The following is a 27742-nucleotide window of genomic DNA, read 5'->3' as shown; positions in this document are numbered from 1 at the left end:
TTGCTCTGCGGCATGTGGGATCCTCCAGACCAGGGCTCGAACCTGTGTCCCCTGAATTGGCAGGCGGATTCTTAACCACTGCGCCACCAGGGAAGCCCTGGGAAGTTCTTTCTGATAACTAACCCAGACTCTTCCACTACTGAGGGGCCTGCTGCCCCATTTCATTTATGCCAGTGTTGATGTCCTTTAGATCTGCTGCCTGACTTTTTCCAAAACCACCAATACTTTCTCTTTGTCACACATCGTGGCTCTTCTGTCTCTCCCCAGAATATCCATTTTTGCCTTTTACCTAGCCCCTCCCCACTGCTTTGACATTTTATGTCTATGCTATTATTCCACCAGGAGAGCATGTGGTTTGGTGGGCCTTGAAGTTAGAAAAGGGTTCTAGTTTAGGATGTGCCATTTTCTAGTTTTGTCATCTCTCTGAAGCAGTTTCCTCATCTTTGAAATGAGGACCATTTTGTTGCCCTAACAATTTTTCAGAATTGTCATGAGAATTTTTTTTAAAAACCCATCATTAATTTAACTTTAAGTTTTAGCAGTTGTCCAAGTGACTTCACAAAACTTCCTTCACCCCCATGAGGGAGAGATACAGCTCATATACCCATTTTACAGGTGTGGAGAAACAGGGTGAAAGAAAGTAATTTGCCTAAGATCATATAGCTACTAAGTAGCAGAACCCGAATCCAGGACTTCTAATTCTAAAGCTCATGAGCACTCGATCTTTGGGGAAAAAAATCCCAACCCAGAAAAAAAAAAGCCTATGAAATGCTATACTAATATGTTATTACCACTTTGCGGTAAGGGTGAATAAGCCCAAAGAAGCATCATGCCTGACGCTGAGTTGGCTGGCCAGTGAAGGCGTCTGTCCTTTCCCATGGCCCCTCCTGACTCACCTGTTGGAAAGGTAGGGGGAAGGGGAGAGTAATCATTCTTACCTGCTCGGAGGTAGGGTGGGACAAGACACACCCCATCCCTTACAGTGGTTCTTTCCTTAGTCTTACTGACAGTTCCTTGCCCAATCAGGAGGAAGTAACCCTCAATCTGCCAATAGGTGAGGAGTTAGGATGGAACCTCAAGTTGGAAAACGTCCCTAGGGCCGAGTGGCAGTCCCTGGGGCCAATGGCCAGCGGATAAACAGAGGCAGCGGTGAAAGGGGACTGGGCGCGAGGCTCCGCCTCTCCATAGGACAGTCAGGCCAAGCAGCCAGTAAGCCCACATCAGCGGGTGGGCGTCTCCCTCAGGGGCGGTGCTTCGAGGGGGCGAGAGGCGTGGCTTGGCTGTCAGGTCCCTTCGCCTTTTGTTCGGTTACTGAGTTGCTGTCTTGGCCAGAGTCCGGAGCAGCCACCGCCCGAGTGCGCTGAGCTCAGTTCGCAACCCGCGGCGGCTCCCATCCCGGCCCGACCCCTACTCAGCCCGGCCAGGCTCCAAACGCAGGTGCGGACGATCGGGGCAGGTATCGCTGGGGCGAGGGAAGCGGGGAGAGCGGACGAGAGGCCGATCCCCGCCGTCCCCGGGCAGGTGAGGGCGGGAGCCAGGGAGAGCCACCCTGCACCGGCGGCAGGGGGCGCGCTGGGGTCCTGGGCGCGGTGACTAAGTGGGCGCGAGGTTCGCGCGGAGCGCGACTGGGGGCTCTGAGAGCCGGCGTCTGAGAAGGGCGGGGTGGGATCAGGGCAGGTGCCTCCGGGTCGCGCCTCCCCCAAGACCCGCGGAGCTCGCTGGGCGCCGCGTCCCTGACTCTGGCCCTGCCTCTTGCGGGGGAGACTTTAACCTGCTCGGCCTGCGTCCCAGCGCTCACTCTGTAATCAGGAATTTACTGTTTGCGAAACTTGCTGCCGCTGGTCTCTTTGGGGCCACCGTCACCCCACCTCACGCGTTATCCTCGCTTTCCCTCCCTCTCTACTCCCCTAGGCCTGGGTGGGGCCCTATTGTCTACTCCCGGCTTGCCCAACTGTGAGGGCTGAGCGCACATTTTCCTAGAGACGTGGGCCCCACCTGCCGAGCAGGTGAGCACACGGAGTCCGGAGGCCCTGCCCTCCAGCTCTGCGAGCCTGATCGGGACTGTACCTGCGGCGCCTCCCTTCGCTCCGTTCGGGTGGGTGCCGGGCTCTGGCTCCGCCAGCGGAGGTGGGATGGGATGGCAGGGGGGTTGGTGCTGGGCCCGGCTCCGCGCCCAGCCGGTGTCTGGCACCCGAGGCTCGATAGGGGTCTGGGCGGAGGGGTCGTGCACGGGTGGAGAATTCACCAGCCCAGTTTCCAGTAGCTGCGGCTTCCAGAGTGTTGATATGGAAGCAGGACTACCCTTCCTTTCTATCCTCTTGGCGGAAAAATCACCCAGAACAAACTTTCCAGGAAGGAGTATTCACGGCAGCTTTCTCTGGAGGTTTTCCTGCCTCCTTGCCCGGGGCTTCCCGCAGGCTTTAGGGGTCCTTCTCGGAGCAAAGCCCCCTCCCCCAGCCGGCCAGGCTGAACCTGGGCAGTGCCTGCTCTGTGACCCCGTCCTACCAGCCCCCACCTCCATCCTGTTTGCTGGGCCCCTTGGGGCCTGAGGGGGGGCCGGGGTGGGGGGCCGGGCCAAAGGGGAAGCAGCTTCTTCCTTGTCTTCCTGTCTCCGGGGACCACCACACCCCCTCGCAGGAGGCCTGCCCTACAGGCTCTCTCCCGAGCTCTGCCCCCCTCCCCAGGAATGGGGGTGGGGCAGGGCCGGGCCAAACTGACTGAGGGTGGGGGGAGCGATTGTTCTGGTGTTTTTTTCCCTCTGTCCCATCCCCCACGTTATTTAGCTGGCTGGGGATTGAGTCCGAAGAGCGCGGAGCAATGGGGCTGGATTTCCATTTGACTTCTGGGTTTTGAAGGTGCATTCCTTCTGGAGGCTTTTGAACTCCTTTTTCCACCCACCCCCTTTCCGGAGAGACTGCGATGGGGAAGGTGGGACTGGTGGAAGGCTTCAGTGGGGAAGGTTAAAGGCAGAGCTGCGTTAGCTGCTGCCCTCCCTACTCCCCCCAACAATTTCCTGAGAGCCCCTTCCCTGGCCTCCTTGGGGAACAGAAAGGGGGAATGTAACAGCCAGGTTCTCCATTCCTGAGATGAAGGGAAGATTGGGGGGATCCGGGTTGCTTGCCCTGACTCACTTGGGAAGACCCTTACCGCCCTACAACTCTACCGTGGGGGGTAGATGGGAGAGTGAGGGCGGAGGTCAGACCCACCCCATGGGGTGCCCTGGGTCAGGGGGAGTCCCATGCCTCTTCTGCTCCAGTGAGTGTCACAAGGGCAAGGAGTTTGGGCAAAATAACCTGTTTTCCCTCTTCTCTGTGCCAAAGTGGAGGAGGGGAAGGCATTGTTAATTACACTGGTTAAATGATTAGGTTAGCTAATCTGGTTCGTGGCTTCGATGAAAAGATAATACTGAGGAAGTATTGTTAGGAGGTGCAAACTGGCTACTTACTGGACTGGAGGGAGAGGGGGAAAAAAGATAGGATCCAAGTGGTCATTTCTTGCTAGATCAAGCCTCAGCTTGGGTGACACGAGCCCTCTCCATGCCTCCACCCGGTCCCACCCCACCCCAGTTACAACCCCATTTCCTCTGGAATCTCTGTTTGGGCTGCCAGGGATGAGGCTTTGAGAGTGCATTGCATGGGAAGGAAGGGGTACTGACTGGGCAGGTACAGGAGACGGGGGTCTTTCCCAGGCCTGGGAGGGCTCGGGGAAAAGAGCCACCTTAGAACAAGATGGGGCAGTTGACTTCTCTATAGAAGGGCTATTATTTGGACAGATGTTACAGTGGGGCAGTTCTTAGCGTAGGGATTTAGGCTTGGACTGAGCTAGGTTTGATTCCCAGCTCTGTGGCTCGTTACCTGCGCGGCCTTGGTCAAGTCACTTCACCTCTCTGAGCTTCAGTGATCTCCTGGGCAAAATGGAAATAATAGTACCAACTACCGAATAAGTACTTGATAAATGGTCACTTAACAGGTAAGGGACTGCTTACAGATTCCAAGCACTTTCATTAACTGTTCTCACTTAATCCTTATGACCATCCCTCTAGGCAAGTATCATTACCCCATTCTACAGGTGAGGAAGGGGAAACTCAGGGGAGTTAAGTAACTTGCCCAAGGTTTCACAGTGAGACCCAAGCAGGGCCAAGGCTGGCATTTGCGTCCTTTGGCGCCAAGCCCAGGGTCCATCTTGCTGTATCACCCCACCATGGCTCTGGGAAGAATTTTTCTGCCATCCCTTTTTTGAGAGTCTCTGCTTAGGAGTTCTGGGAGAAGAGAATTCCAAAGGGTCCAGGGTGGTGTGTGTGCTTGGTGAAGGCGGGGGGCAGGTTTGCCAGGTAAGGGTGACTCACGTCCCAGCCTTCTGCCCTCTGAAACCCCTGCCCCTCCCATGGCTTGGTTTTTGGTTCCTGGTGGAGGGGGCTATATCCCCAAGGCCAGGGGCTGTGGCGGATGTGTGGAAGAGGTTTTGGCAGGGAGAGGAGGGCAGGGGTCAAAGCTGCTGCTGCCTCCTGGCTTGAGCTGGGCCGAGCCATGGACTGTTCTGGGCTTCTCTCTGTATAGGAAGTGGGGGTTGTCTGCTTTGCTGGGGGCTGGAGCTGGGCCAAGATAAAGAGGGGCCTGTCCCCTGGGGAGTGGAGAGAAATGAGAGTCAGATTTAGGACAGGACCAGTGTCCTGCTGGACTCTACCAGTCAGCACTGCCAGGCTGCTCTTGGGCGGGGAGCTGGCTGTCCTCTGGAGCTGGGAGCCCTGGGGGCTGGGAGTAGGTTTTGAGCTGCTGAGGAGGCCTTTCTGGTGATTGGGGTGGGGTCAGCAGAGCCTGGGTCCTGGAGGGAGGGGGTGGTGTCACCGTCCTCAGACCTGCCTGGTTCTGGCACGTTTGCCAACTGGGCACCTGACACCGGAATGGGCCTGGGAAATGGGGCCCCTATCTGTGTCAGTACAGCCTGGGTACTGAGCCTATCAACACGGGGCTTCCAGATCCCTTGAGGTCAGGAGGGGACCCTAGGCATGGGGAGTTATTGATCCTGGAGAAGAGAAAGCTAAGGGGACTTGATATGACAAAGAAAGAAAGAGAATGAACTCAGTCCCGGGTGATTGCTGTGAAGAGGGTGACAGGCTTGCAGTTTTCCAACAGCCCTGAGGACACAAGAGCGATTGGGACTCTTATGGAAGGAATGGAGGCTAGACAGGAGGAAGTACTTCCTGCCTGTTAGAGATGAGATCTTGAGTTGATGAGTAAGAGGGAGATCCTGGTGGAGGCTCAGGGTTGACTCTTCTCTGAAGAAGATGAAGCAGGGTCCCATCCGTGTGAGCTGGGGGACAGCCAGCCTGCCCCAGGAGAGAGGGCAGGTAGGAATCACGACGCTTTGGGGCGAGTCTGAGGTCTGTTGGGCTCCCTGGGGAAACTCTTAGTCTTGTGTCTTTTGGGAGGAGAGACCTGGCCATGTGCGAGGCAGGTAGCCGTGAGCCACTGGCCCAGTGGCCCCTATGAAGAGAAGGAGAAGTGTGACCGGGACAGGTCATCAGGGTTTGTGTCTCTGCAGGTGACAAGACACCATGAGGCCTGCCTCCTGGGACATGGTTGAATCTGGTGGAGGTCTGGGGGGCGTGGACTGTCCTGATTTCTAGCAGCTTCCTTGGCTAGGCTGAAGAGAAGACTTACTGACTGCTCTCCATTTGCTCAGCCTCCTGGCCCCTCAGGCTTTGGGGGCAGGAAGCTCAGCTTTCTATGACCTGCAGAGTGTGGGTTAACAGGTCAACTGTCTTTCCTTACTGTGGGGACAGAGGATTCTTGTCTCTGGTGAGTGGCAGGGACAGGGGAGAATTGGGACGGGGCTGGGCAGTCAATACACTGCTTATTTGGGGGTGAGTGGAGGTTGGACTCACTACACGACTCCCCCTCCCACTTGATTGAAAAAGTAATATCTGATCATTTTACAAAACAGTTGGAAAGTTCAGGAAAGTTTCCAAGAGAAGAAAAAAAGTCACCCGTAATCCTGTTGAGGCATCTAACCATGAACATTGCTTTCCCTTCTCTTTTCTTAGCATCCTCTTATTTCTCAGCCTCATTCTTGGATGATCTTATGCTCTGTATACAATAACAAATTTTAACCAAATCTTTATCCAAACCCTAGTTTTCTCCAGCAAATGCTGAACAGGGAAGTAAGAGTTGGGTCTTCCCTGCTTTCCCAGGAGAGGGCCAGGCAGCGATCCTTGCAGAATGAAACCCTGGGGAATCACACCCTGAGCAGTGGACATGAGCTGGGGTCGGACTCCCCAAGCCCCCCGGGTGGGGGTGGTCAGGTGGGCACAGAAGGCACTTGGGTATGGAGATGCATCACCGACCCAAGTGAGTCCTTAGCTTTTGTTTCCTGAGGCTGGTAAAGTGTTTTTCCATTCCCAGGAGTCCCGGTTTAGGGTCATCTGCCCCTTTGGGATTTTTGCCCACCCAGGGTCCCCGGCAGGGAATGGCGCTCCAGCTGGAGCCCTCTCCAGGGGAGCCCGGAGGTTCCCAGGCTCCAGCCACCTGGCCAGGCATTTCTCTCTCCTCCAAGTCCCCTTCATTTTCCCACCCTGGTTTGTTTGCTTTGGGCGGGAGCCCAGAAGGAAGAAAATAAACAGCAGCTGGGTCGGCCTGACCTGAACCTCCACCCGCAGCCAGTGCTGGGCCACAGCTCAGGCTGTCCTCCAGGCTGGAAGTGAGGGATTTCCTGCAGAAGCTCAGGATGGGCTTCTGTATCTTCTCCCGTCCCCAGGACCCTGGCCACGAATGGTGCCCGCTTCAGTCCCTTCCCATTTGGAATGACCAGTCTGATGGGGGAGACCACAGTCTCTGCCAAGGAACATCTAGTCTGCGGGTGGCGGACGTTTCTCCTGGAGCCACCCGTCTGAGGGGAGAGGCCTAGCTGGGAAGCCCCAGTCTGATGGGGGAGACAGGGCTCTCAAGGGATGCAGTCCTTTCTGTCTCTGTACTTTTCTAGTCTGTTTCCGTCTGTGCTTGGGACTGCTGGCCAAATCTCTTGCTGGAGCCAGAGACAGAGTGGGGAAGGGTGGTGGCTGGTGACACTGCGGAGCCCAGCCTCTCCCCTGGGGCTGCTATGTGGGGAATGTCCGGGCCTGACTGGCCTGCCGGCCCCCAGCTGCAGAAAGCAGCACGTGTGACCGGGGAGAGGGGCAGCGCCATGTCTCCACCTGGTCTCCCCTCCCAGGACTTGGACATAACTCGTTCTCCCCGACCACACCTCCCCCGACCCCAGGGGCTCTGGCCTAGGGCCAGGAGGCAGCTCCCCACCTAGCCTTCATCTGAGGGGTCAGTGAAAGGAATCCTGGGTCTTGCCCTGGGTACTGGGTCCCACAAAGCAGGCTGGCTACCGGCTACCTTGCCAGGCCCATCTCTGCTGGCTTCCTCCTCTGCCATCTCTGTGCTTCCCTAGTAGAAGGACGCTTGCCTGGGCCTTTCCTACCAACAGAGGCCCACAGTCATGGTTGTGTACCATCCACACAACGTCTGCAGAAAGGAGTGTCTTGATTGTCTCTACTTCACAAAGGAGGAATGAGGCTTCAGGAAGTTGCGTGATTTGCCCAAGGGCACACGGCCAGTGAGTGCGGGGGCGGGGGGCTGGGTGGAGCCTTCCCCTGACCCCCATGCCCTCCCGCCCTGCCCATGGCCCCCTTCGTCTGTCATACTCTGAGCCTGTGATCCGTGTCTGCAAGGGGGCTGGCCTCTGGCCCAAGGAACTTCTGGAGGGCCCTGCCTGCTGTAATGCAATGTTTCTGAGCCGGGTCCCAGCTCACCTCTCAGGCAGCCCATTCCTGTCCTGGTTTCCTGGTGTCTTATTGACACTTGGTGTCCTGCAGCCCAGCCCAGCCCATCACTGCGGCAGGTGCTGGCAGGGGGAAGAAGCCTGATGTAGCTCTGGTGGGGGTTCTTTTTCTTTATTTTTAATTTTTAATTTTTTTTTGACACATGGCATGTAGTATCTTAGTTCCCCGACCAGGGATCGAACCCGTGCCCCCTGCAGTGGAAGCACGGAGTCCTAACCACCGGACTGCCTGGGAATTCCTGGGAGTTCTTTTTAATGTCAGAGCTGGGCCACACTCTGCCAGGACAGTCTTAGACTTAGGGTGCCTGCTGCCAGACCCCTGGGTCGGCCACACGGAGGAGGAAGCAGGAGCGACAGGCAGGGTAGGCCCCAAAGCAGCCCTCTTGCTTACTTGCAGACTCCTGGCCAGTGTGGACCAGTGGCGGAAGGGTCCTTCGCACACCCTCTTCAGGGCCCCTGTCTTCTCTCTTCCTGTCCCTTGTGAGGTCCCCCACTCCACCCAGTGATCTCTGAGCTGGCTTCTTTCTCCTGCAATAGAGACTGCTTGCTAAACAAAGTGCCCCCATTCAACTCAGGGCCCCGCCCTGTGTCTGGCTCTGCCCGGCTCCCGCCAGGGTGCAGGGGCAGGGCCCGCGTCTGTCTCGCCTCCTTCCACCCTGGCTCTGTCCAGGGGCATTGTGGTGGGTCTCACTCCAGGTCCAGGGCGGAGAGGGACAAGACCAAACCGGGTGCCGCCTCCTCCGCCCTGGGAACTGCAAAAACAGCACTTTTGTTTCTTGTGAAAGAATTCCCCTGGGGCTTCCCTGGTGGTGCAGTGGTTAAGAATCCGCCTGCCAGTGCAGAGGACACAGTTTCGAGCCCTGGTCTGGGAAGATCCCACATGCCAGGGAACAACTAAGCCCATGTGCCACAACTACTGAAGCCTGCACGCCTAGAGCCCGTGGTCTGCAACAAAGAGTAGCCCCTGCTCTCTGCAACTAGAGAAAGCCCATGTGTGTCAACAAAGACCCAACACAGCCAAAAATAAATAAATAAATAAATTTATTAAAAAAGGAAAAAAAAGAATTCCCCTGGTTCTCCTGGGGAGTAGGTGGGGAGAAAGGTGGGGCTGCTTGAAAGCCCTGCCTGAGGTCTGACTTATATCTTTCCTGTGGCGGGAGTAGCTGCCCACCAGCATCCTTTCTTCAAGAAGAGTTGTGGTGCATGTCCTCTCTGGACTGCTTTCCACCTCTGACGCTGCCCACCCTCTGCCTTTTCTTGTCTGTCATGGGAATTCTGACTCTTTATTCCTAGAATCTTAGATATCAACTTTCCTCTGAGATCACCTGGGCTACCCTTTCTGAAGATGAAGCACAGAGAGGGAAAGCTGTTGCCCAAGGACACACAGCAAGTTTGCAGCAGAGGTGGGACTAGAGCCTGGGACTCCTGATTGCCGAGCAGCAGGTGCTCAGCTCCACCTGTGCCCCTCCTGCCTCCTGCCCCTCACTCTCTTCTGCAGCAGGATGTCTGGCATTCTCTCCTTGGTGGGCTGGAGGCTGGTTGGCAGTGAGGCAGATCTGGATTTGAGCAGAGCGCCACTGTTTTTCAGCCTGGAGCTTGTTTCCTCACCTAGAAACTGGGAATAATAAAATGCCGGCCAGGGTTGTTTCTAGGGAAGCATGAGATTCATTTGCTAGTTAAGGCTCTCCCCCCGCCCCCCCGTCCCCCGCCTCCCCTCCGCCATGGATCCTTTGACCTCTGACGGCTCTGTCTCGCCCTGGGCAGCTGTCCAGCCCTCAACTTCTCTTGGCTCCAGGCCTGGGCTGGCGGGGGTGGTGAGGGGCCTGCTGAGGAAACGCCCCTCCTATGGCCAGCCTTGACCTCAGTGGTCCCTTTGGATATGGGGCTGGTGAGGGGATTGTCCCTGAGATTCTGGCCAAGGCCTGTATCCCTCTCACTTGGCTCAGAAGCACCAGGGTAGGTGGTGGTCTCTACTGGGGAGCAGCTTTTTTCTGGCTCGGGTGGGGTGTTTTTACTGATAGGGCTGGAGATGTTCAGTTTGTCCTGAGCGAACCTGACTGAGGCTCGGCATCCAGATGTCGGCTCAGCCCTCTGCCCGGCAAAGTGGCCTTTACAGGCCACTTTCATCTTCCTTCTCCAGTGCTTGGATGTCCAAGGCCTCCTGCTTGAATTTTCTCCCTGGGGCTTCTGCGACAGGCTTTCTCCTCCCAAACTCTCCTGTGTTCTCTGTGTCTGTCTGTCCAGGGAAGGCAGGAGTGCCAGGCAGTGTGTGGTTAGGGCGGGGGCAGGGGGAAGGGCTCCCCTGAAATAGCCACACTTGGCCGGTGCCTGGAAAGCAGCTGGGCACATCTGGAGGCACCAAGCCAGCTGTTCATCAGCCCGAAATTCTGAGTCACTCGGGGTGATGGGAGGAGAGGAAGGAGTCTGCGAGGAGCTGGTCTGGCTCCTGCCTCTGCGGGTTCCAGGTATGCTCACAGGCAGGGGAGGAGCTGGGGTCGCCACGCGGGGAGACACGAAGGATCTTTGTCATCCTCCCGCAGGGTGGCACTGGGGCCGTCCCGGAAGACATATATCCTTGGTGATCTTTTTTTTTTTTTTTGCGGTACGCTGGCCTCTCACTGTTGTGGCCTCTCCCTTTGCGGAGCGCAGGCTCCGGATGCGCAGGCTCAGCGGCCATGGCTCACAGGCCCAGCTGCTCCGCAGCATGTGGGATCCTCCCAGACCGGGGCACGAACCCGTGTCCCCTGCATCCGCAGGCTGATTCCCAACCACTGCATCACCAGGGAAGCCCCTTGGTCATCTTTGTTCCCGGGGTGGGACCAGGCTCACCAGCCACTCCAGCCTCGTCCTTAACTGGTCTCCCGACACAATGGGACAATGGGTTTGAGGTGCTGGTTGCTGCTTCCCAGCCTCACGGGTGGACCAGCCGGGGGTCTACTTGCCATCTGAGGCCACACTGGGTGTGCACAGGCCACAGACTCGGGTGTCACTCACACCTGGGCCTGTGCCTGGCTCTGTCATTCCTCTGCTATGCCTCCTTACTGGGTGGAGCCTCAGTTTCCCCATCTGTAAATGTGGGAGCAGAGCATGTGCTTCGAAACCCACTTGCGACGATGATGACCTTCTTTTTTTAAAAACATTTATTTATTTTTAAAATTTTTGGCTGTGTTGGGTCTTCGTTGCTGCGCACAGGCTTTCTCTAGTTGCGGTGAGCGGGGCCTGCTCTTCGCTGCGGTGCGCGGGCTTCTCATTGTGGTGGCTTCTCTTGTTGCGGAGCACGGGCTCTAGGCCCGCGGGCTTCAGTAGCTGTGGCTCGCGGGCTCTAGAGCGCAGGCTCAGTAGTTGTGGCGCACGGGCTTAGTTGCTCCGCGGCATGTGGGATCTTCCCGGACCGGGGCACGATCCCGTGTCCCCTGCATCGGCAGGCGGACTCTCAACCACTGCGCCACCAGGGAAGCCCTAGGGAAGCCTTCTTGAAGGACACCAGGAGGGCCCTCACTGGGGCACAGCATCCCTTGCCCGTCCTCCCAGCTGCTGGACTCTGGAGGTCAGCACCGAGACGGGAGCTGGATAGACCAAGTGGGAGTCACCACCTCCCTGGTACAGAGTCAGGCCCAGCTATTCATGAGCCTCAAGTGGCCCCAAGTCTCTGAATAGCAGTGACCACCCCAAGGTCTGCCCCACCCCGAGGGAGAAGCAGTACTGATATCTGGCCACGGTCACCAACATTGAACACCTACTGTGTGCCAGGCACCAGGCGGGGTCCTTTACGAATCTGGTCCTCACAACAGCCTACGAGGGAGGTAGTGCTACCCCATTTTACGGATGAGGACTGAGGTTCAGCAGAGCGGTGAGTTGCCCAGTAGTATGTGGCTGAGATTTGAACTGTTTGGTGGGATTCAGAATTCTGGGAAAGGTTTCTAGAAGCTGGAGTGCTGGAGAGCTGGGGTTCTTAGGGCCTGAGCCTCTGGGGTCACGTGTGATCCTGCCCCATCTGCAGGAAAGTGAGATCATGGAGTCTCTGAGGCTTCCCAGAGAAACCTGTCTGGCTGCTTCCCTGCCCCATCCGGGTTTCCTGCCCAGTGCCTGGGGTGTAGCTGCCTCACCTCTACAGTGCTTCTCAGGGGGCCCCAGTGGATGGGGGTGGGTCTGCGGGACCCTAGAAGCTGTTGAAGGTCCTGAATGCCTCCTCCTGCTCTGGGGGTTTTGGGCTGGAATAACAAGGTGAGTGAGCTGAGGCCTGGGTTGGGGCATCTGGCCCCTTATGCCCCTCCCGCCTTTGGGTTCACCCCACCCTGGGCTGGAGGTCAGAGATGCAAACCCAGGACTCACAGACACATGTCCCATCCTGGCAGTCCCTCCCTGGGCTCGGTCTCTCCTGTCTCCCACCCTCCTCTACAGCCTGCTGACGGCCTTGCAGCTGTGGTGCGGGTTAGGGGTGATGGGCAGGGCCTGGGGAGAGGCTGAAGGTGGGGACTGGGCCTGGCGATGGGATGCCTCACTGCGGCCAGCTGATTTCCTGCCCCTCCTTTGTGTCCCCAGCAGCCACCATGGACGTGATGAACCTGGTCGAACAACCCATCAAGGTGAGCGAGTGGCAACAGACGTACACCTACGACTCGGGCATCCACTCGGGGGTCAACACCTGCGTGCCCTCGGTCAGCAGCAAAGGCGTCACAGAGGAGGACGAGGCCTCTGGGCACCAGTACATGCTCAAGAAGACCACCACCACCTACACCCAGATGGTGCCCCAGAGCCAAGGTAGGGATCCCTGGGGACTCTTCCATGGGAATATTCCAGCCGAAAACCAGGCTGGGCCCTGGAGGGAGGTCAGGGTCAGAGGAGGCAGACTTTAGGGGGCTCCCGGTCTGAGGAGGGAGGCACAGCTACTGTTTTTTTTTTTTTTTTTAATATATAAATTTATTTATTTATCTATCTATTTTTGGCTGCATTGGGTCTTCGTTGCTGCACACGGGCTTTCTCTAGTTGCGGAGAGCGGGGGCTACTCTTCATTGCGGTGCGCGGGCTTCTCATTGCCATGGCTTCTCTTGTTGCGGAGCACGGGCTCTAGGCATGTAGGCTTCAGTAGTTGTGGCACGTGGGTTCCATAGTTGTGGCTCGCAGGCTCTAGAGCACAGGCTCAGTAGTTGTGGCGCACGGGCTTAGTTGCTCCGCGGCATGTGGGATCTTCCCGGGCCAGGGCTCGAACCCGTGTTGCCTGCACTGGCAGGCGGATTCACAGCCACTGCGCCACCGGGGAAGCCCCACAGCTCCTGTTCTTAGACTCAGCAGTCTGAGGGAGGAGGCACAGCAACGACCCTGACCACCAGTCTGAAGGAAGAGGCACAGTCTTTGCCTTCCAATGAAGCATCACTGCTGCCTTCAGGGAACTCAGGGACTGTGGGGAAGACACAGTCCTCTTGCTCCAGGAGCCCCAAATATGCCGGGGAGGCAGAGCCCGGTTCTGGGGCTTAGTCAGGGGTGGGGATCCCCGCCAGCCCAGGGTGCCCTGCCTCTCTGGGGGAGAGGAGTATCCAGTCCTGTCTGTAGTCCACAGATGCCTCCAGGGCCCTGAATGTTGCAGCCCAGAGAGCTGTGGGAGCTGGGGAGGGTGCAGGGTAGGCTGTGGCAGCCTGGGCCACGGCAGAGCTCAGTCTCTGCACCCCGGGGAGCTCCTCCCACACAGCAGGCAGAGGCCTCTCAGCTTGGCAGGGCCAGGCATTGTGTTGGTAGCTCAAGTACAGCATCCGGGTGGGAAAGTCATGTGGACGGTCCCTCCTTCCTGACTGATTGGAGGGTGGAACCTCTGCCTCCCTCTCTTCGGGGCTTTGGGACACTCGCCAGGGCAGGGCTGCCTGGAAAGCCGGGGCAGCTGTTTGTGGGACTCCCAGACCCGCCAGGGGGTGGAGCCTGGACTCTGCGCTGAGAGCCCCCCTCTTGCTTGCTGAAACCCACAGTCTGGACTTTCCCTCTGATCTGCTCTATTCTACTGGGTGGCCCTCTGGGCCTCTATTTGCCTGCCCATATAATGGGAGAGTTGTCTCCTTTGGGAAGGATGAGGGTATAATTAGAATCATGAGATTTCAGGGTTGAAAAGAGACCGAGGTTGTCTCATCCTACCCCTACCTGGTGGGTAGGGGTTGGATTCTGGAGTCAGGCTGTCTGAGTTCAGATTCCAGCTTGGATTCTTATAACCTCTTTGTGTCTCAGTTTTCCCATCTATAAAGTGGAGATAATAATAGTCCTTACGTTCTAGGATTGTTGTAAGATTAAATGAGAAGAGTATAAGGAAAGCACTTAATTCACGGCTAAGCACATAAGTACAGGCACACCTCGTTTTATTGCACTTCACTTTATTACACTTCGCAGATACTGCGTTTTTTACAAATTGAAGGTTTGTGGTAACCCTGCATGGAGCAAGTCTATCGGTGCCATTTCTGCAACAGCATTTGCTCACTTCATGTCTCTGTGTCACACTTTAGTAATTCTTGCAATATTTCAAACATTTTCATGATTATTCTATTTGTCATAGTGATCTATGATCAGTGATCTTTGATATGACTACTGTGACTTGCTGAAGACTCAGATGACGGTGAGCATTTTTTGGCAGTATTTTAAAATTGAGATTGTACATTTTTTAGACATAATGCTATTGCACACTTAATATACTACATACAGTGTAAACATAACTTTTATATGCACTGGGAAACCAAAAAAGTCATGACTCACTTTATTGCAATATTCACTTCATTGCAATGGTTTGGAAATGAAACAGCAATATCTCCAAGGTGTGCCTGAACTCAAAAAAACGTTAGCTATTCCTTTAAATAATAATAATCTCTGGACTTTTTTTTAGCAATATGTGCCAGGCACATGCATCCTTTCTTTTAAGAGCAATTCACAACTTTTTTTTTTTTCAGATTTATTTATTATTTATTTATTTTATTTACTTTTAGCTGCATCGGGTCTCAGTTGCGGCATGTGGGCTCTCCCTTGTGGTGTGCGGGCTTCTCTCTAGTTGTGCCGTGTGGATTTTCTGTTTTCTAGTTGTGGTGCGCAGGCTCCAGGACGTGTGGGCTCTGTAGTGGCACGTGGGTTCCAGAGCACGAGGGCTCTGTGGTTTGTGGCACTTGGGCTCTAGTTGAGGTGCATGAGCTCAGTAGTTGTGGCACGTGGGCTTCGTTGCCCCGCGGCGTGTGAGATCTTAGTTCCCTGACCAGGGATCAAACCCGCGTCCCCTGCATTGTAAGGCGGATTCTTTACCACTGGACCACCAGGGAAGTCCCAATTCACAACTATTATCTCATTTAATTCTCGTAAGAATTCCCTGCGATGGACAGAACAGGTGGTGCCCCATTTTACAGATGATGTAACTGAGGCGATGATGCCCTCCCCAAGGTCACTGGTTAAAGGTAGATCTATGAGTGGTGGTCTGGGAGGCAGTCCAGAGGACCCAGATGGGACGCCTGCTCCCCGGTGTTCCCCTGTCCGCATCCTGCAGCTCAGTCCCTGCCTGTTGGCCCCCAGGTGACCTGGATTACCAGATGTCCACGACAGCCAGAGCCAAGCGGGTGCGGGAGGCCATGTGTCCTGGTGTGACAGGAGAGGACAGCTCCCTGCTGGCCACCCAGGTGGAGGGACAGACCACCAACCTGCAGCGGCTGGCCGAGCCATCCCAGCTCCTGAAGTCAGCCATTGTGCATCTCATCAACTACCAGGACGACGCCGAGCTGGCCACCCGGGCCCTTCCTGAGCTCACCAAACTGCTCAACGATGAGGACCCGGTCTGTGAGGGGCCTGGCCGGGGTGGAGGCAGGGCAGGGGAGGGGAGAGGTCACGTGTCTGCAGGAGAGGGCCCTACCTGGCGTGGAGGGAGGTCATTGACCCAAAGCCCCATCAGTGGGAAGAGTCTGACCCGGGTCTGTCTGAGCTTTGTGGAGGGGTCTCCTGGCCCTTCCTTCTCACAGTGGCAACCAACCTGGCCCACCTGCTCAGATCCTCCCGTACTCCCGCCTCCCCCTAGGTGGTGGTGACCAAGGCGGCCATGATCGTGAACCAGCTGTCGAAGAAGGAGGCGTCTCGGCGGGCGCTGATGGGCTCGCCCCAGCTGGTAGCAGCCGTCGTGCGTGCCATGCAGAACACCAGCGACCTGGACACAGCCCGCTGTACCACCAGCATCCTTCACAACCTCTCCCACCACCGCGAGGGGCTGCTTGCCATCTTCAAGTCGGGCGGCATCCCTGCCCTGGTCCGCATGCTCAGGTACCGACCCCTACTCACTGCGGGAGCCTGGGGCTTCCCCTCCCTTGGACTCCCCACCCCGCCCACGTCCCTGGGCTTCCATACATTTATTGAGCACCTACTATGTGCCAGGTGCAGAACCACACCCAGTCTTGGTGCTCAGCTGCTCACAGCCTAGCAGGGGAGACAGGCATGTAACTCGCAGGTTAGTTATCAGGATACAGTATAGATGAGGGCAAAGGTGTGTCCAAGATTGGTCAGCGGAGCTCCAAGAAGCTGTTCACTCTAATGGCAGGGGGTTGACGGATGAGTGGAGTTTGGCTGGTGTAGATGAAGGGAAGAGTATTACAGACAGAGGGAACAGCATGTGCAAAGTCCCTTGCCACCTTTATCTTTCCCAGCCTTGCAGTGTTGATTGGCCTTTTTCCTTACATCATATTAGGCTGCGAGTTACCTAAGGGTGGAGATACTGATCTTTTTCCCCTCTGAGTCCCTTGCAGGGCCTCTCTAGTACGAGGCCTTCCACATGGCAGTTACTCAGTAAGGACAGGTGTCGAGGGGACCAACGGTGCGTTTAGCACCCAGCTGGGAGCACAGAGCAGGAGGAGTCATGGTCCCAGTGGAGAGAGGAGAGGTGCTGTGTGCTTTGTGCATAAAAATGGGGCTGGGGGACTCCCCTGGCGGTCCAGTGGTTAAGACCCCACGCTTCCACTGCAGGGGGCGCGGGTTTGATCCCTGGTCAGGGAACTAAGATCCCGCATGCCGCAGGGTGTGGCCCCCCAACAAAAGTGGGGCTGGACTCAAGGGACACCATTGGGGTGTCAGTACTGGGAGGTGGCCCACGTTTACCTGGGACCTGACTCATGTGAACCCCCTGCCCCTATCCCAGCTCCCCCGTGGAGTCGATCCTTTTCTACGCCATCACCACGCTGCACAACCTGCTGCTCTACCAGGAGGGCGCCAAGATGGCGGTGCGCCTGGCAGACGGGCTGCAGAAGATGGTGCCCCTGCTCAACAAGAACAACCCCAAGTTCCTGGCCATCACCACCGACTGCCTGCAGCTCCTGGCCTATGGCAACCAGGAGAGCAAGGTGGGCTGCACCCCGCCCCCAGCCAAGACCTGCAGCCCCCATGGCATCACCCTCCATCCAACGGCAGCTTCAGGCCACCGCCTTCTTACCCTTTTTAGGTTAAATATATATGTATATACAGATGTACATGTTTCACTATATTACTGGATATTTTGAGGATAAGGGAAAGAAAAAATTCATTATCCTCATACAACCGTGTGCTTCTCCAGTACTTTCCTGTGGGCATATTTGTACACAGTTGTAGTTATAGCAATTTATAACTTTGCATCTGTTTTCTGCATGATATTAAATTTTTTTTTGCTAGACTGTCCTCAAAACCACCCTCTGTAACAGCAAATAGCATTTCATTTAAGTGGAGGCCCCAGACTTTATTCTGAGGGAGGGCATCTAGGTTGCTCCCGATTTTCCACCTTGATGAATGAACGATGCTGTAATGAACATATTCAAGTACACAGCCTTTCCCAGAGAGTAGGAAAAGTTTTTCATCAGTGGGGCTGAGGATTTTTAATATCTCTAAGCTTTTACTCAGAGTTCCAGGTACTTTCCAGAAGGATTGCATTATTTGCAATGCCATCAGTGGCAATGTACGTTGGTAGTTTCACCTCATCCTTTCCAGCGTTGTTTGTGTATTACCTTTTTGTTTCAACATTTTGGCTTATTTAATAGTCACAAAAGCTATTCAGGTTTTAGATGAAGCACAGTAATAACAGCTCTGTCACCCCCCCCCCCACTTCCTTCTTTGTTCCCTGTCGGTCTCACACTCATTTCCCGCCTCCCCCCACAGCTCATCATCCTGGCCAATGGAGGACCCCAGGCTCTCGTGCATATCATGCGCAACTACAGTTACGAGAAGCTGCTCTGGACCACCAGCCGTGTGCTCAAGGTGCTGTCCGTGTGTCCCAGCAATAAGCCCGCTATTGTGGAGGCTGGTGAGTACTGTGGCCTATGAGGGTGGCCCATGTTGGCCGGGCAGGTGGGGGTGGGGGCCCTGACCAGTGACCAGGCTCGGTCAGCGGTGCTCCCCGGTGGCTGACGTGCCCCCACCTCCCACCCCAGGTGGGATGCAGGCCCTGGGCAAGCACCTGACAAGCAACAGCCCCCGCCTCGTGCAGAACTGCCTCTGGACCCTGCGCAACCTCTCGGACGTGGCCACCAAGCAGGTGAGGGAGCTCGTGGAGCCTGGGTCTGCCTCTTCAGCCACCTCGTCCTTCCGTCTTACCATGTCCAACCTCCTCCTGTCTGGGAGTCTGACCTTAGGAGCTAGGGGAGGCCTGAGGCCTCTGTATCTTGCTCCACTGTGGCCGGGGATGGAAGTGCCCTGTAGCCCCTCATCCCTTTAGGCTCAAGGCTCTAATCCCTGTTAGGGATTCAGAAAGGGGACTAGATGAAGGAGGCTGATGTTTCTTGGCTGGGGTTCAGGTGGTGTCAGAGGAACAGTTCTGACCTAGACCCTGGGCGGGGAGTAGTAGTGTGCAGGAGACGGCTTGGGGGCCCCTGGTGCCTAAAAACAGCTTAAGGAAAAATGCAGTTTCAGGACAAGTCTGCTGGTCCCTCCTTCCAACCTGACTGTCTTTGCTAAGAATTGCATCAATCGGCTGCTTGTTGAGCACCTGCCATGTGCTGGGCTCCACTAGGCACTGGGGACATTGACTCCTTTACCCCTTTCAGTACTTGGAGGTAGAGTGTGGGGCCCATCATTAGATGAAGAAACAGAGGCTCGGGTGGTACAGATACACGGTGAAATATTACTCAGCCATTAAAAAGAATGAAATAATGCCATTGGCAGCAACACAAATGGACCTGGAGATTATCATACTAAGTGAAGTAAATCATTCAGAGAAAGACAAATATCATACGATGTCGCTTATATGCAGAATCTAAAAAAAAATGATACAAATGAACTTACTTATAAAACAGAAACAGACTCACAGATTTAAAGAACAAACTTATGGTTACCAGGGGGAAGGGTGGGGTGAAGGGACAAACTGGGAGTTTGGTATTAACATGTACACGCTGCTATATTTAAAATAGATAATCAACAGGGCCTACTGTATAGCACAGGGAACTCTACTCAATACTCTGTAATAACCTAAATGGGAAAAGAATCTGAAAAAGAATAGATACATGTACATGTATAACTGACTTTGCTGTACACCTGAAACTAACACAACATTGTTAATCAACTATACCCCAATATAAAATAAAAAATTTAAAGAAAAAGAAAGTTTTCACAGAAAAATAGAGGAAAAAAAAAAAAGAAACAGGGGCTCAGGGAGTTAAGGAATGGCCCTTGGTCACAGCTAGCAGACAGCAGAGCTGGGATTTGAACTCAGGACTGTCTGTCCCCACATCCTGGGGTCTTCCTGGTCCATCACAGGGCCCACGTGGCTCCCCCTGGGAGAATGAGGCTCCTGGGTTAGGGATGTTTCCTGAAAGCAGATTTGGCCTGGGGACCACTGAATGGGCAGCAGGTAAGGCCCAGGGAGGAGAGAAGCGTGTAAAAGTGGGTCAGCTGGTCCACGGAAGCATGGACCTCCTCCACAATTTCCTTCTGGCCTAGGGGCCTCCCTCGGCCTGAGTAGAGCTCTGTTGGGTCTGAGGACAGGAGGGGGTGGAGGAAAGAGCGTGGAGCTTAGAGACAGGCCTGAGTTCAGATCCGGCTCACTAGCTGTGGGTCTGTGGGCAAGGCCCTCAACCTCTCTGGGCCTCAGCTGCCCCACAACTACCTTCTCACGGGTGTTGGCAGGGTCACGGGGATGAACACACACAGGCCCATCGAGTATGAGCTGAATGGGCTGGAGACCTCCGTAGGCCATCCGTTCTCCCGGGTACACTTAGGAAGACCCTGCGTTTGGGAATCTCCCTCACTCTACACTGCCTCCCCTGACCCCAGGAGGGCCTGGAGAGTGTGCTGAAGATTCTGGTGAACCAGCTGAGCGTGGACGACGTCAATGTCCTCACCTGTGCCACGGGCACTCTGTCCAACCTGACCTGCAACAACAGTAAGAACAAGACGCTGGTGACGCAGAACAGCGGCGTGGAGGCGCTCATCCATGCCATCCTGTGTGCGGGTGACAAGGATGACATCACAGAGCCCGCCATCTGTGCCCTGCGCCACCTCACCAGCCGCCACCCCGAGGCCGAGATGGCTCAGAACTCCGTGCGCCTCAACTACGGCATCCCGGCCATCGTCAAGCTGCTCAACCAGCCCAACCAGTGGCCGCTGGTCAAGGTACCGCCCACTGCACGATGGGGTCCAGCGAGGGGAGGAGCTCTGAAGACAGGATTAGGCGCTGTATGGGTTCAGGCAAAGCTGCGGTAACAAAAGAGGCCTAAAGTACGGTGGCTCTGATAAGACAAAAATGTGCTCCTCTCTCGTGTTCCGGTGTAGACCTCCACAGTGGCTCTGCTCCCGAGACCCAGACTCCTTCTTTCTCATAGCTCAGCCACCTCCTAGAATAGAGCTTCAAAGTTTAACATGCACAGGACCGCCCTGGGCGGTCTCATTCAACTGCAGCCTCTGATTCGGTGGGCCTGGGGTGGGCCTGAGAGTCTGCATTTCTGACAGGCCCCCAGGTGATATTGGTGGTCCATGGGGAGCACATTCCTTATGCCAGAGGGTCTGGTCATGAGGGTTGTCCTCACACGAACAGTTGGACTACATCATCCCCATGGGTGCCTTTTAGCCCTGGAGAAGTAGGGAGGGCTAGCGGCGACCAGAAAGTGGGACACAACACTTCAGCCCACACTCTGGAACTTGGTCATTTGGCCACATCTGGATGCAAGGATGTTAGCACTGTGTTATGTGTCCTGCTCAAACTCAGTAGGGTTGCGAAAAAGGCAAAGGGTAGAGAGGATTCTGGGGACACTTGGTGTCTGCTACTGGGAGCCAGGGTGGAGCCTTCTCAGGAGGCTGCCTGGGTAGAGGAGAGACGTGTATCAGTTCCCTGTCACAGGCAGGGGAGGTGAGGGTGAGCTAGGGCAGAGCTACCGGTGTGTGTGAGACACCTGGCGCCAGAGAGTGAGGAAGCTACCATAGACTGGGGTCTTGTCAAAGGGCGCAGGAGCCAGCTGGCGGGGGCTCCTATTGCCTAAATTTTCAACAATATTAACAGTCCAAATAAGAATGACTCTAAGCGATTATATAGATTGTATTTTAAAGAAAAGGCAGCACACGGTCCCTCCCCTCCTTGGTCTTGGTCTGCAGCACAAGCTCGAGGTGGGCGGAGGGTTTGCACCCTGACCCAGCAGCTAAGTTAACAAGTGACCTTGTCAGGTCATCCACCCTGACCTCATCTCCCCCATGATTTTCATCCCTGCCCTCCTGGTTTCTTGTTTTGAGGATCAAACAAGATGATAAATTGCTCCCCAAGGAGCCCTGGGAGGCCAGAATGGCTCCTGGCAGTTGGAGGACCCTGGGGCAGAGACCTCTTCCCAGAGCCGCCCGCTGGGGGTGGATTACAGTGTGAGCGTCACCAAAGCAGGAGGCTTTGGGGGTCAACCCTAGTGAGGACTCCCTCTCCCTGATGATCAGGGTTTGGGAACTATCAGAAAAGCAAGGCCATGTTGTCTGTGAGTGGGAGGTAAGAGAGAGGGGACAGGGGGCAGTGTCAGGGCCTGGGCGCTGATGGAATATTCTGGAATGGGGTGTCATTTTAGCAGGGGCTCTGAGAGTTAGACGTGAGGACCCACAGATCGTATGGAATAAGGGGCATGGGCTGGGGCTGATCTCATTCTCTGGAGATCTTCCGGCATGTCTGTGGCTGGCCTGGGGACGGAAGCAATGAGAGGGGAAGGGGGAGATGATGCTGGAGAAGTGATACCCAGGAAATGCCCTTGGTGAGCGTCCCTTTTCTTGCCAGGCAACCATCGGCCTGATCAGGAATCTGGCCCTGTGCCCAGCCAACCATGCACCACTGCAGGAGGCAGCGGTCATTCCCCGCCTGGCCCAGCTGCTGGTCAAGGCCCACCAGGATGCCCAGCGCCACATGGCTGCAGGCACACAGCAGCCCTACACGGTAAGTGAGCTGCAGGGGCCTGGGACCCTCTTTCCTGGGAGTCAGAGTGTCCTCTGTGTGAACGCGTGCGCACGTGAGTGTGTAAATAGGGAGGCGAGTTGCAATTGATGCCGACTCCAAGGACCAGTGAGGTTTGCCAGTGTCGTGGGGGGTGTGTGACCACTCCCAAGGGCTACCTGTTGCTATGCCCCAATGGCTCCTCTTGTACAGGATGGCGTGAGGATGGAGGAGATCGTGGAAGGCTGCACCGGAGCCCTGCACATCCTCGCCCGGGATCCCATGAACCGCATGGAGATCTTCCGACTCAACACCATCCCCCTGTTTGTGCAGGTGAGTCTGGGGCAGGTAGGCAGGAGAGGTTCCCCCAACCCCTGCTTCTCCCCACTGCTGAAAGGTGAAGGTTGACAGCCATGAGTTTGAGGGGGTCTGGGCCAGGCATCAAGAGGTCTTTGGAGGAGTTTGGAGAAAAGTGGCCGACCAGGAGTGACCACTTAGCAAATGCCAGCAAATGAAAACAAAAACTGTGTTTTAATGTCTGAAAGAACCTAAAAGCATTGAAAAGTAAACAGCAAACTGGGAAAATATTTGCAAGCATCACAACAGACAAGAGTTTAATATCTTTTATATAAAAAGAGCTCATTAATACTAGACTCCAGGGCTAGACCCCAGTAGTTATATGAGAAGAGGCACATGCAGTTCCCAGGTGGCTCATAAACAAACGATGCTCGGGACTTCTCTGGTGGTCCAATGGCTAAGATTCCACACTCCAAATGCAGGGGGCCCGGGTTCAATCCCACATGCCACCACTAAGAGTTCACATGCCACAACTAAAGACCCCGCATACCGCAACTAAGACCTGGCGCAGCCAAATAAATAAATAAATATTTAAAAAAACAAAAAAACAAAGAGCAATGCTCAACCCCAGGAGTTTAAAGAAATGAAGCTTACCCTGCAGTGAGAGCCCATTTTCCACTATCAAATTGGCAAAGAAAAAAATGGGAGTGCTTTGTGCTGATGAAGATGTGATAAAATGGGCAGTCTTATACCCTGCTGGTGGGAAGATAAGGTGGTAAAACCTTTCCAGAAAGCAATTTTGAAATATGTATAGACAGCCAAGTAGTACAGGTCTGGGACTCTGTCTTTATGAAATAGCATAATGTAATTGAAAACATGGCATAGATGTATGCCCAGAGCTGACAATTGCAATGTTACTACTAATAATTGAAAATTAACCTACTGTCCAATGATAAGAGAATGGTTAAAAAAGGAATGGTCCATTATATCATGTGGTCATAGACAATGGTGTTGAAGAAGAACTTATAGTTTTTGACATTTTTTCCTTTAATTATTAATGTTCAGAGTAAGGAATTGGTGCTGGTAGCTACCTCCACTTGCGATTGATGAGGTTTTTTACTTTTTGTTGTTTTGTTTTGTAGCATTCTCTTTCTCTTTTTTAAAAAAATTTAATTTAATTTTTTATACAGCAGGTTCTTTTTAAAAAAAATTAATTTATGTATTATTTTTGGCTGAGTTGGGTCTTTGTTGCCGCGCGCAGGCTTTCTCTAGTTGCAGCGAGCGGGGGCTGCTCTTCATTGCGGTGCGCGGGCTTCTCATTGCAGTGGCTTATCTTGTTGTGGAGCACGGGCTCTAGGCGCGTGGGCTTCAGTAGTTGTGTCTCGCGGTCTCTAGAGTGCAGGCTCAGTAGTTTTGGCCATGGGCTTATTTGCTCCGCGGCATGTAGGATCTTCCTGGCCCAGGGCTCAAACCCGTGTCCCCTGCATTGGCAGGCGGATTCTTAACTACCGGCACCACCAGGGAAACCCCTATACAGCAGGTTCTTATTAGTTATCTACTTTATATGCATCAGTGTGTACATGTCAATCCCAGTCTCCCAGTTCATCCCACCACCACCACCCCCACTCCCCCTGCTTTCCCCCCTTGGTGTCCTTACTTTTGTTCTCTATATCTGTGTCTCTATTTCTGCCTTGCAAACTGATTCATCTGTACCATTCTTCTAGATTCCACAAATATTAATAGTTAATATACGGTATTTGTTTTTCTCTTTCTGACTTACTTCACTCCGTATGATAGTCTCTAGGTCCATCCACGTCTTTATCTCTTTCTCTCTTGAGTATCAATATGTATGCATAGATCTTTTTTTTCTTTTGTTGGCTGCTCTGTGCTGCTTGTGATTTGTTCTCTGACAAGGGATTGAACTCACGCCCTTGGCAGTGAAAGTACAGAGTCCTAACCACTGGACTGCCAGGGAATTCCCATGAACTCATAGATTTTTAAAGAAAAGTTATTGAATAATATGGGAAAATGCTTTATGCTACAAATGTTTGATAAAAAAAACAGGAATCAAATATATGTATATGACTATGATAAAAATCCAATGGAAAGAAGCTGTGTCTGGGTGGGGGATTGTGTCCAGTGTGCTTTTCCATTTCTTTATACTTTTCTTAGACTTTTCATGCTTTCTACTATGGGCTTGGGTTAAATCCAAAAAAGGGAGGAGAGATGGGCAGGGCGGTGAGGTGCCTCATGCCTGCCTGCCTCACGCCCGCCCCACTCCCCCTCTCCCCAGCTCCTGTACTCCTCAGTGGAGAACATCCAGCGTGTGGCCGCTGGGGTGCTGTGCGAGCTGGCCCAGGACAAGGAGGCGGCCGACGCCATTGATGCTGAGGGGGCCTCAGCCCCACTCATGGAGCTACTGCACTCTCACAATGAGGGCACCGGTGAGGGGCTGGGCTGGGGGCGAGGGGAGCGAGGGGGGAAACTGGGCCTTGTTCCCCCAGCCTGGCTGGAGGCAGGCACCTGAATTGGCCTGTCCTTTTCTCTGCTCAGCCACCTATGCTGCTGCCGTCTTGTTCCGCATATCTGAGGATAAGAACCCAGATTACCGTAAGCGTGTGTCTGTGGAGCTCACTAACTCCCTCTTCAAGCACGACCCTGCAGCTTGGGAGGCTGTGAGTATCCCGGGTTGGGCTGCAGTGTCTGGTTGTGCAAGTTGCACACTGCACAAGGATTCCACTTTTAGGGAGGCCTCTACCATCCTGTCAACTTCATAGATTTTTATTTTTTATTTTTTAATTAATTAATTAATTATTTATTTATTTATTGCGTTACGCGGGCCTCTCACTGTTGTGGCCTCTCCCGTTGCGGAGCACAGGCTCCGGACGCGCAGGCTCAGCGGCCATGGCTCACGGGCCCAGCTGCTCCACGGCATGTGGTATCCTCCCGGACTGGGGCATGAACCAGTGTCCCCTGCATCGGCAGGCAGACTCTCAACCACTGCGCCACCAGGGAAGCCCTAGATTTTTATTTTATAATTGGATCACTTATGACAGTTCCCAGCAGATGGAAGTAGTAGGTTGAACCATCTACTGTTTTGTTTTGTTTTTTTTTGCGGTATGTGGGCCTCTCACCGCTGTGGCCTGTCCCATTGCAGAGCACAGCCTCCGGATGCGTAGGCTCAGTGGCCATGGCTCACGGGCCCAGCCGCTCCGTGGCACGTGGGATCCTCCTGGACCGGGGTACAAACCCGCGTCCCCTGCGTTGGCAGGCGGACCCTCAACCACTGCGCCACCAGGGAAGCCCCCCATCTACTGTTTTTGATCTACAAAATGGCAATTTTATTTTGTCCAAACTAATATGAAGTGTTGGGGCAGGGGTGCCTTTCTCTAACTTGCACAAAGGTGCTGTATAGGCTGGAGGCTGCCCTGATCCTGGGTGGGGCAGCTCCTGGCACCCATTCCCTAGTCCTCTCCCCTCTACTCCCCTCCCCGCTCTAGTTCTGCGGGTGCCTCCAAGCGTGAATGGTGGGACCCTCCACCCTGGGGAGGTGCCTGAGGAGAGGAGTTCATCAGAGCACTGTGTTACCCTATCTCATCCTCTGTTCCTTCAAAGGGTCTTTGCCCACCGCCTGGAGCCTGCGTTTTCCACCCTTCCCCTCCTCCAATGTTTCTCTTTGTCTCCATCCTCAGGCCCAGAGCATGATCCCCATTAATGAACCCTACGCAGATGGTAAGTGTGTGCAGAGCCCAGGGCAGAGGGGGTGCTGTGTGGGTGTGAGCAAGGGGGCAACTTTGTGACCCCAGGGCCAAAGGACCAGTGGCAGCCACTGTCGTGTCCACATGCACTCCTGTCCGGGTCCCTGATGTGAGAGTCTGGGGAAGGGGGCGGACCCACTGGGGGCGGGCAGAGGTAGAAGGTGTGGCTGAGGGCTGTCCAGACCCCTGCAGGGTAGCCTGAGACCCTGGACGGAGCTCCCTTCTCCTCCCCAGACATGGATGCCACCTACCGCCCCATGTACTCGAGTGACGTGCCCCTGGACCCCGTGGAGATGCACACGGACATGGATGGGGACTATCACATTGACACCTACAGCGACGGCCTCAGGACCCCCTACCCCACTGTGGACCACATGCTGGCCTAGCTGCCCGGACCCTAGTATGGCGACCCCTCCCCGCCCTGCTTTGCAGCTCTCCCTTCCCCCTATGGGCTGCTGAGACTCAGGCTTTCCCTTCCCTTCAGAACCTCCTTCTCGTGGAGGCCCTCTCAGGTTTCCCCTGAAACCCTGGCTCCTTTCTGGGGGGGAACAAGTGTGGGCCCTCTTGGTGCTGAGCTCCCCCAGGGAAGGTGTGCCTCGCCTGCCTCATTCTGTTATCTTTGCTTGAGGCAAGGAGTCCTGCCCCTTCTACCATGGTGGCCGGGTTATGCACGAGCTCCTACGGGCCATGGGGCTGGCCTGACCCCTCTGTGTCTGCCCCTCCCTCCAGGTGCGGTTCCCCATCTGAGGGGCTCTCCTCGCAGGCGTTGGGGCGAGATAGCCAAGTGCCTGAGCCTGGGCAGGAGGGCTGCAACTTCCTGCTGAACCCCGCGCCTTCAGAGGTCCTCTGTAGGGTCTTTCTCGGGATGGCGATCTGCTCTTGCTTTTCTGTTCTGGGCTGTGGGTCCAGGGCCTGACCACCCCCTCCCACCCCCGAGGCCCTGGCACTAAAGCTTTAGACTTGAGGCCCCCACCCTGTCCCCCCTCCTCCTGGGCTGCCCAGCTTCATAGGGCTGTGGTTCCTTCTACGGCTGGCTCCGATTGGGTCACTGAACTCCACCAACTGGACTGAGCCCCGGGGGTCTGCAGGCCCCAGGTTCAAGGCCCAAAGGCCCAGAATCCAAAGCTTATCTTGAAAAGTTCAGGGATCATCTGACCAGGGGGATGGGGTGGAGATGCGGGGAGTGCCTCCCCTGCTCCAGGACGTGACCTGCTCCCTCCCCAGGATGTGCATTTGGCTTTGGCCCCTCCCAGGGTTAGCAGCTCCCTTGCACCTGTCCCGCCCACACAACTGCCCTAGCTGACCCCCTGAGAAGTGCTCTTGGCTGACCCCTCTGGTGTGCGGTGAGGGGCTTTCTCTTCCCCTTCCTGTTTCAGACTCCCCCCACCACCTCCTGCACACGGGCGTGGGGGGCTGGGGAAGTTCCCAGTAGAAAATTTTATTATTATCGCTTTATGTTTTTGGTTATTGGTTTTTTTTTGTATAGACCAAAGCAAAGAAAATAAAACTAAGGCACAGA

At 54.9% G+C, this 27742-nt stretch overlaps 1 protein-coding gene across 6 annotated transcripts; it reads left to right on the top strand.

Annotated features, from left to right (window-relative positions):
- The first annotated feature begins 1258 nt into the window (after positions 1-1258).
- JUP (junction plakoglobin) lies at positions 1259-27742 on the top strand. Of its 6 annotated transcripts, none has more exons than XM_059048688.2 (15): positions 1279-1437; positions 12364-12582; positions 15349-15605; positions 15845-16083; positions 16952-17153; positions 17938-18082; positions 18210-18313; positions 20047-20385; positions 22016-22171; positions 22382-22501; positions 24759-24909; positions 25019-25140; positions 26158-26197; positions 26458-26623; positions 26953-27742. In XM_059048688.2, exons 2-14 carry the CDS (start codon positions 12372-12374, stop codon positions 26607-26609), a joined length of 2238 nt encoding a protein of 745 aa, XP_058904671.1. In that variant the 5' UTR covers positions 1279-1437; positions 12364-12371; the 3' UTR covers positions 26610-26623; positions 26953-27742. The 6 variants fall into 6 exon arrangements, with proteins under 6 accessions (XP_066877566.1, XP_058904671.1, XP_066877569.1 ...); XM_067021468.1 differs by having other exon boundaries at positions 1283-1437; positions 12367-12582; XM_067021469.1 differs by having other exon boundaries at positions 1314-1521.

The sequence above is a fragment of the Kogia breviceps genome, chromosome 19, assembly GCF_026419965.1.
Source record: "Kogia breviceps isolate mKogBre1 chromosome 19, mKogBre1 haplotype 1, whole genome shotgun sequence".
NCBI classification, from domain to species: Eukaryota; Metazoa; Chordata; class Mammalia; order Artiodactyla; family Physeteridae; genus Kogia; species Kogia breviceps.
The sequence above is the reverse complement of the archived record's forward strand: the minus strand, read 5'-3'. Positions and strand labels throughout refer to the sequence as shown.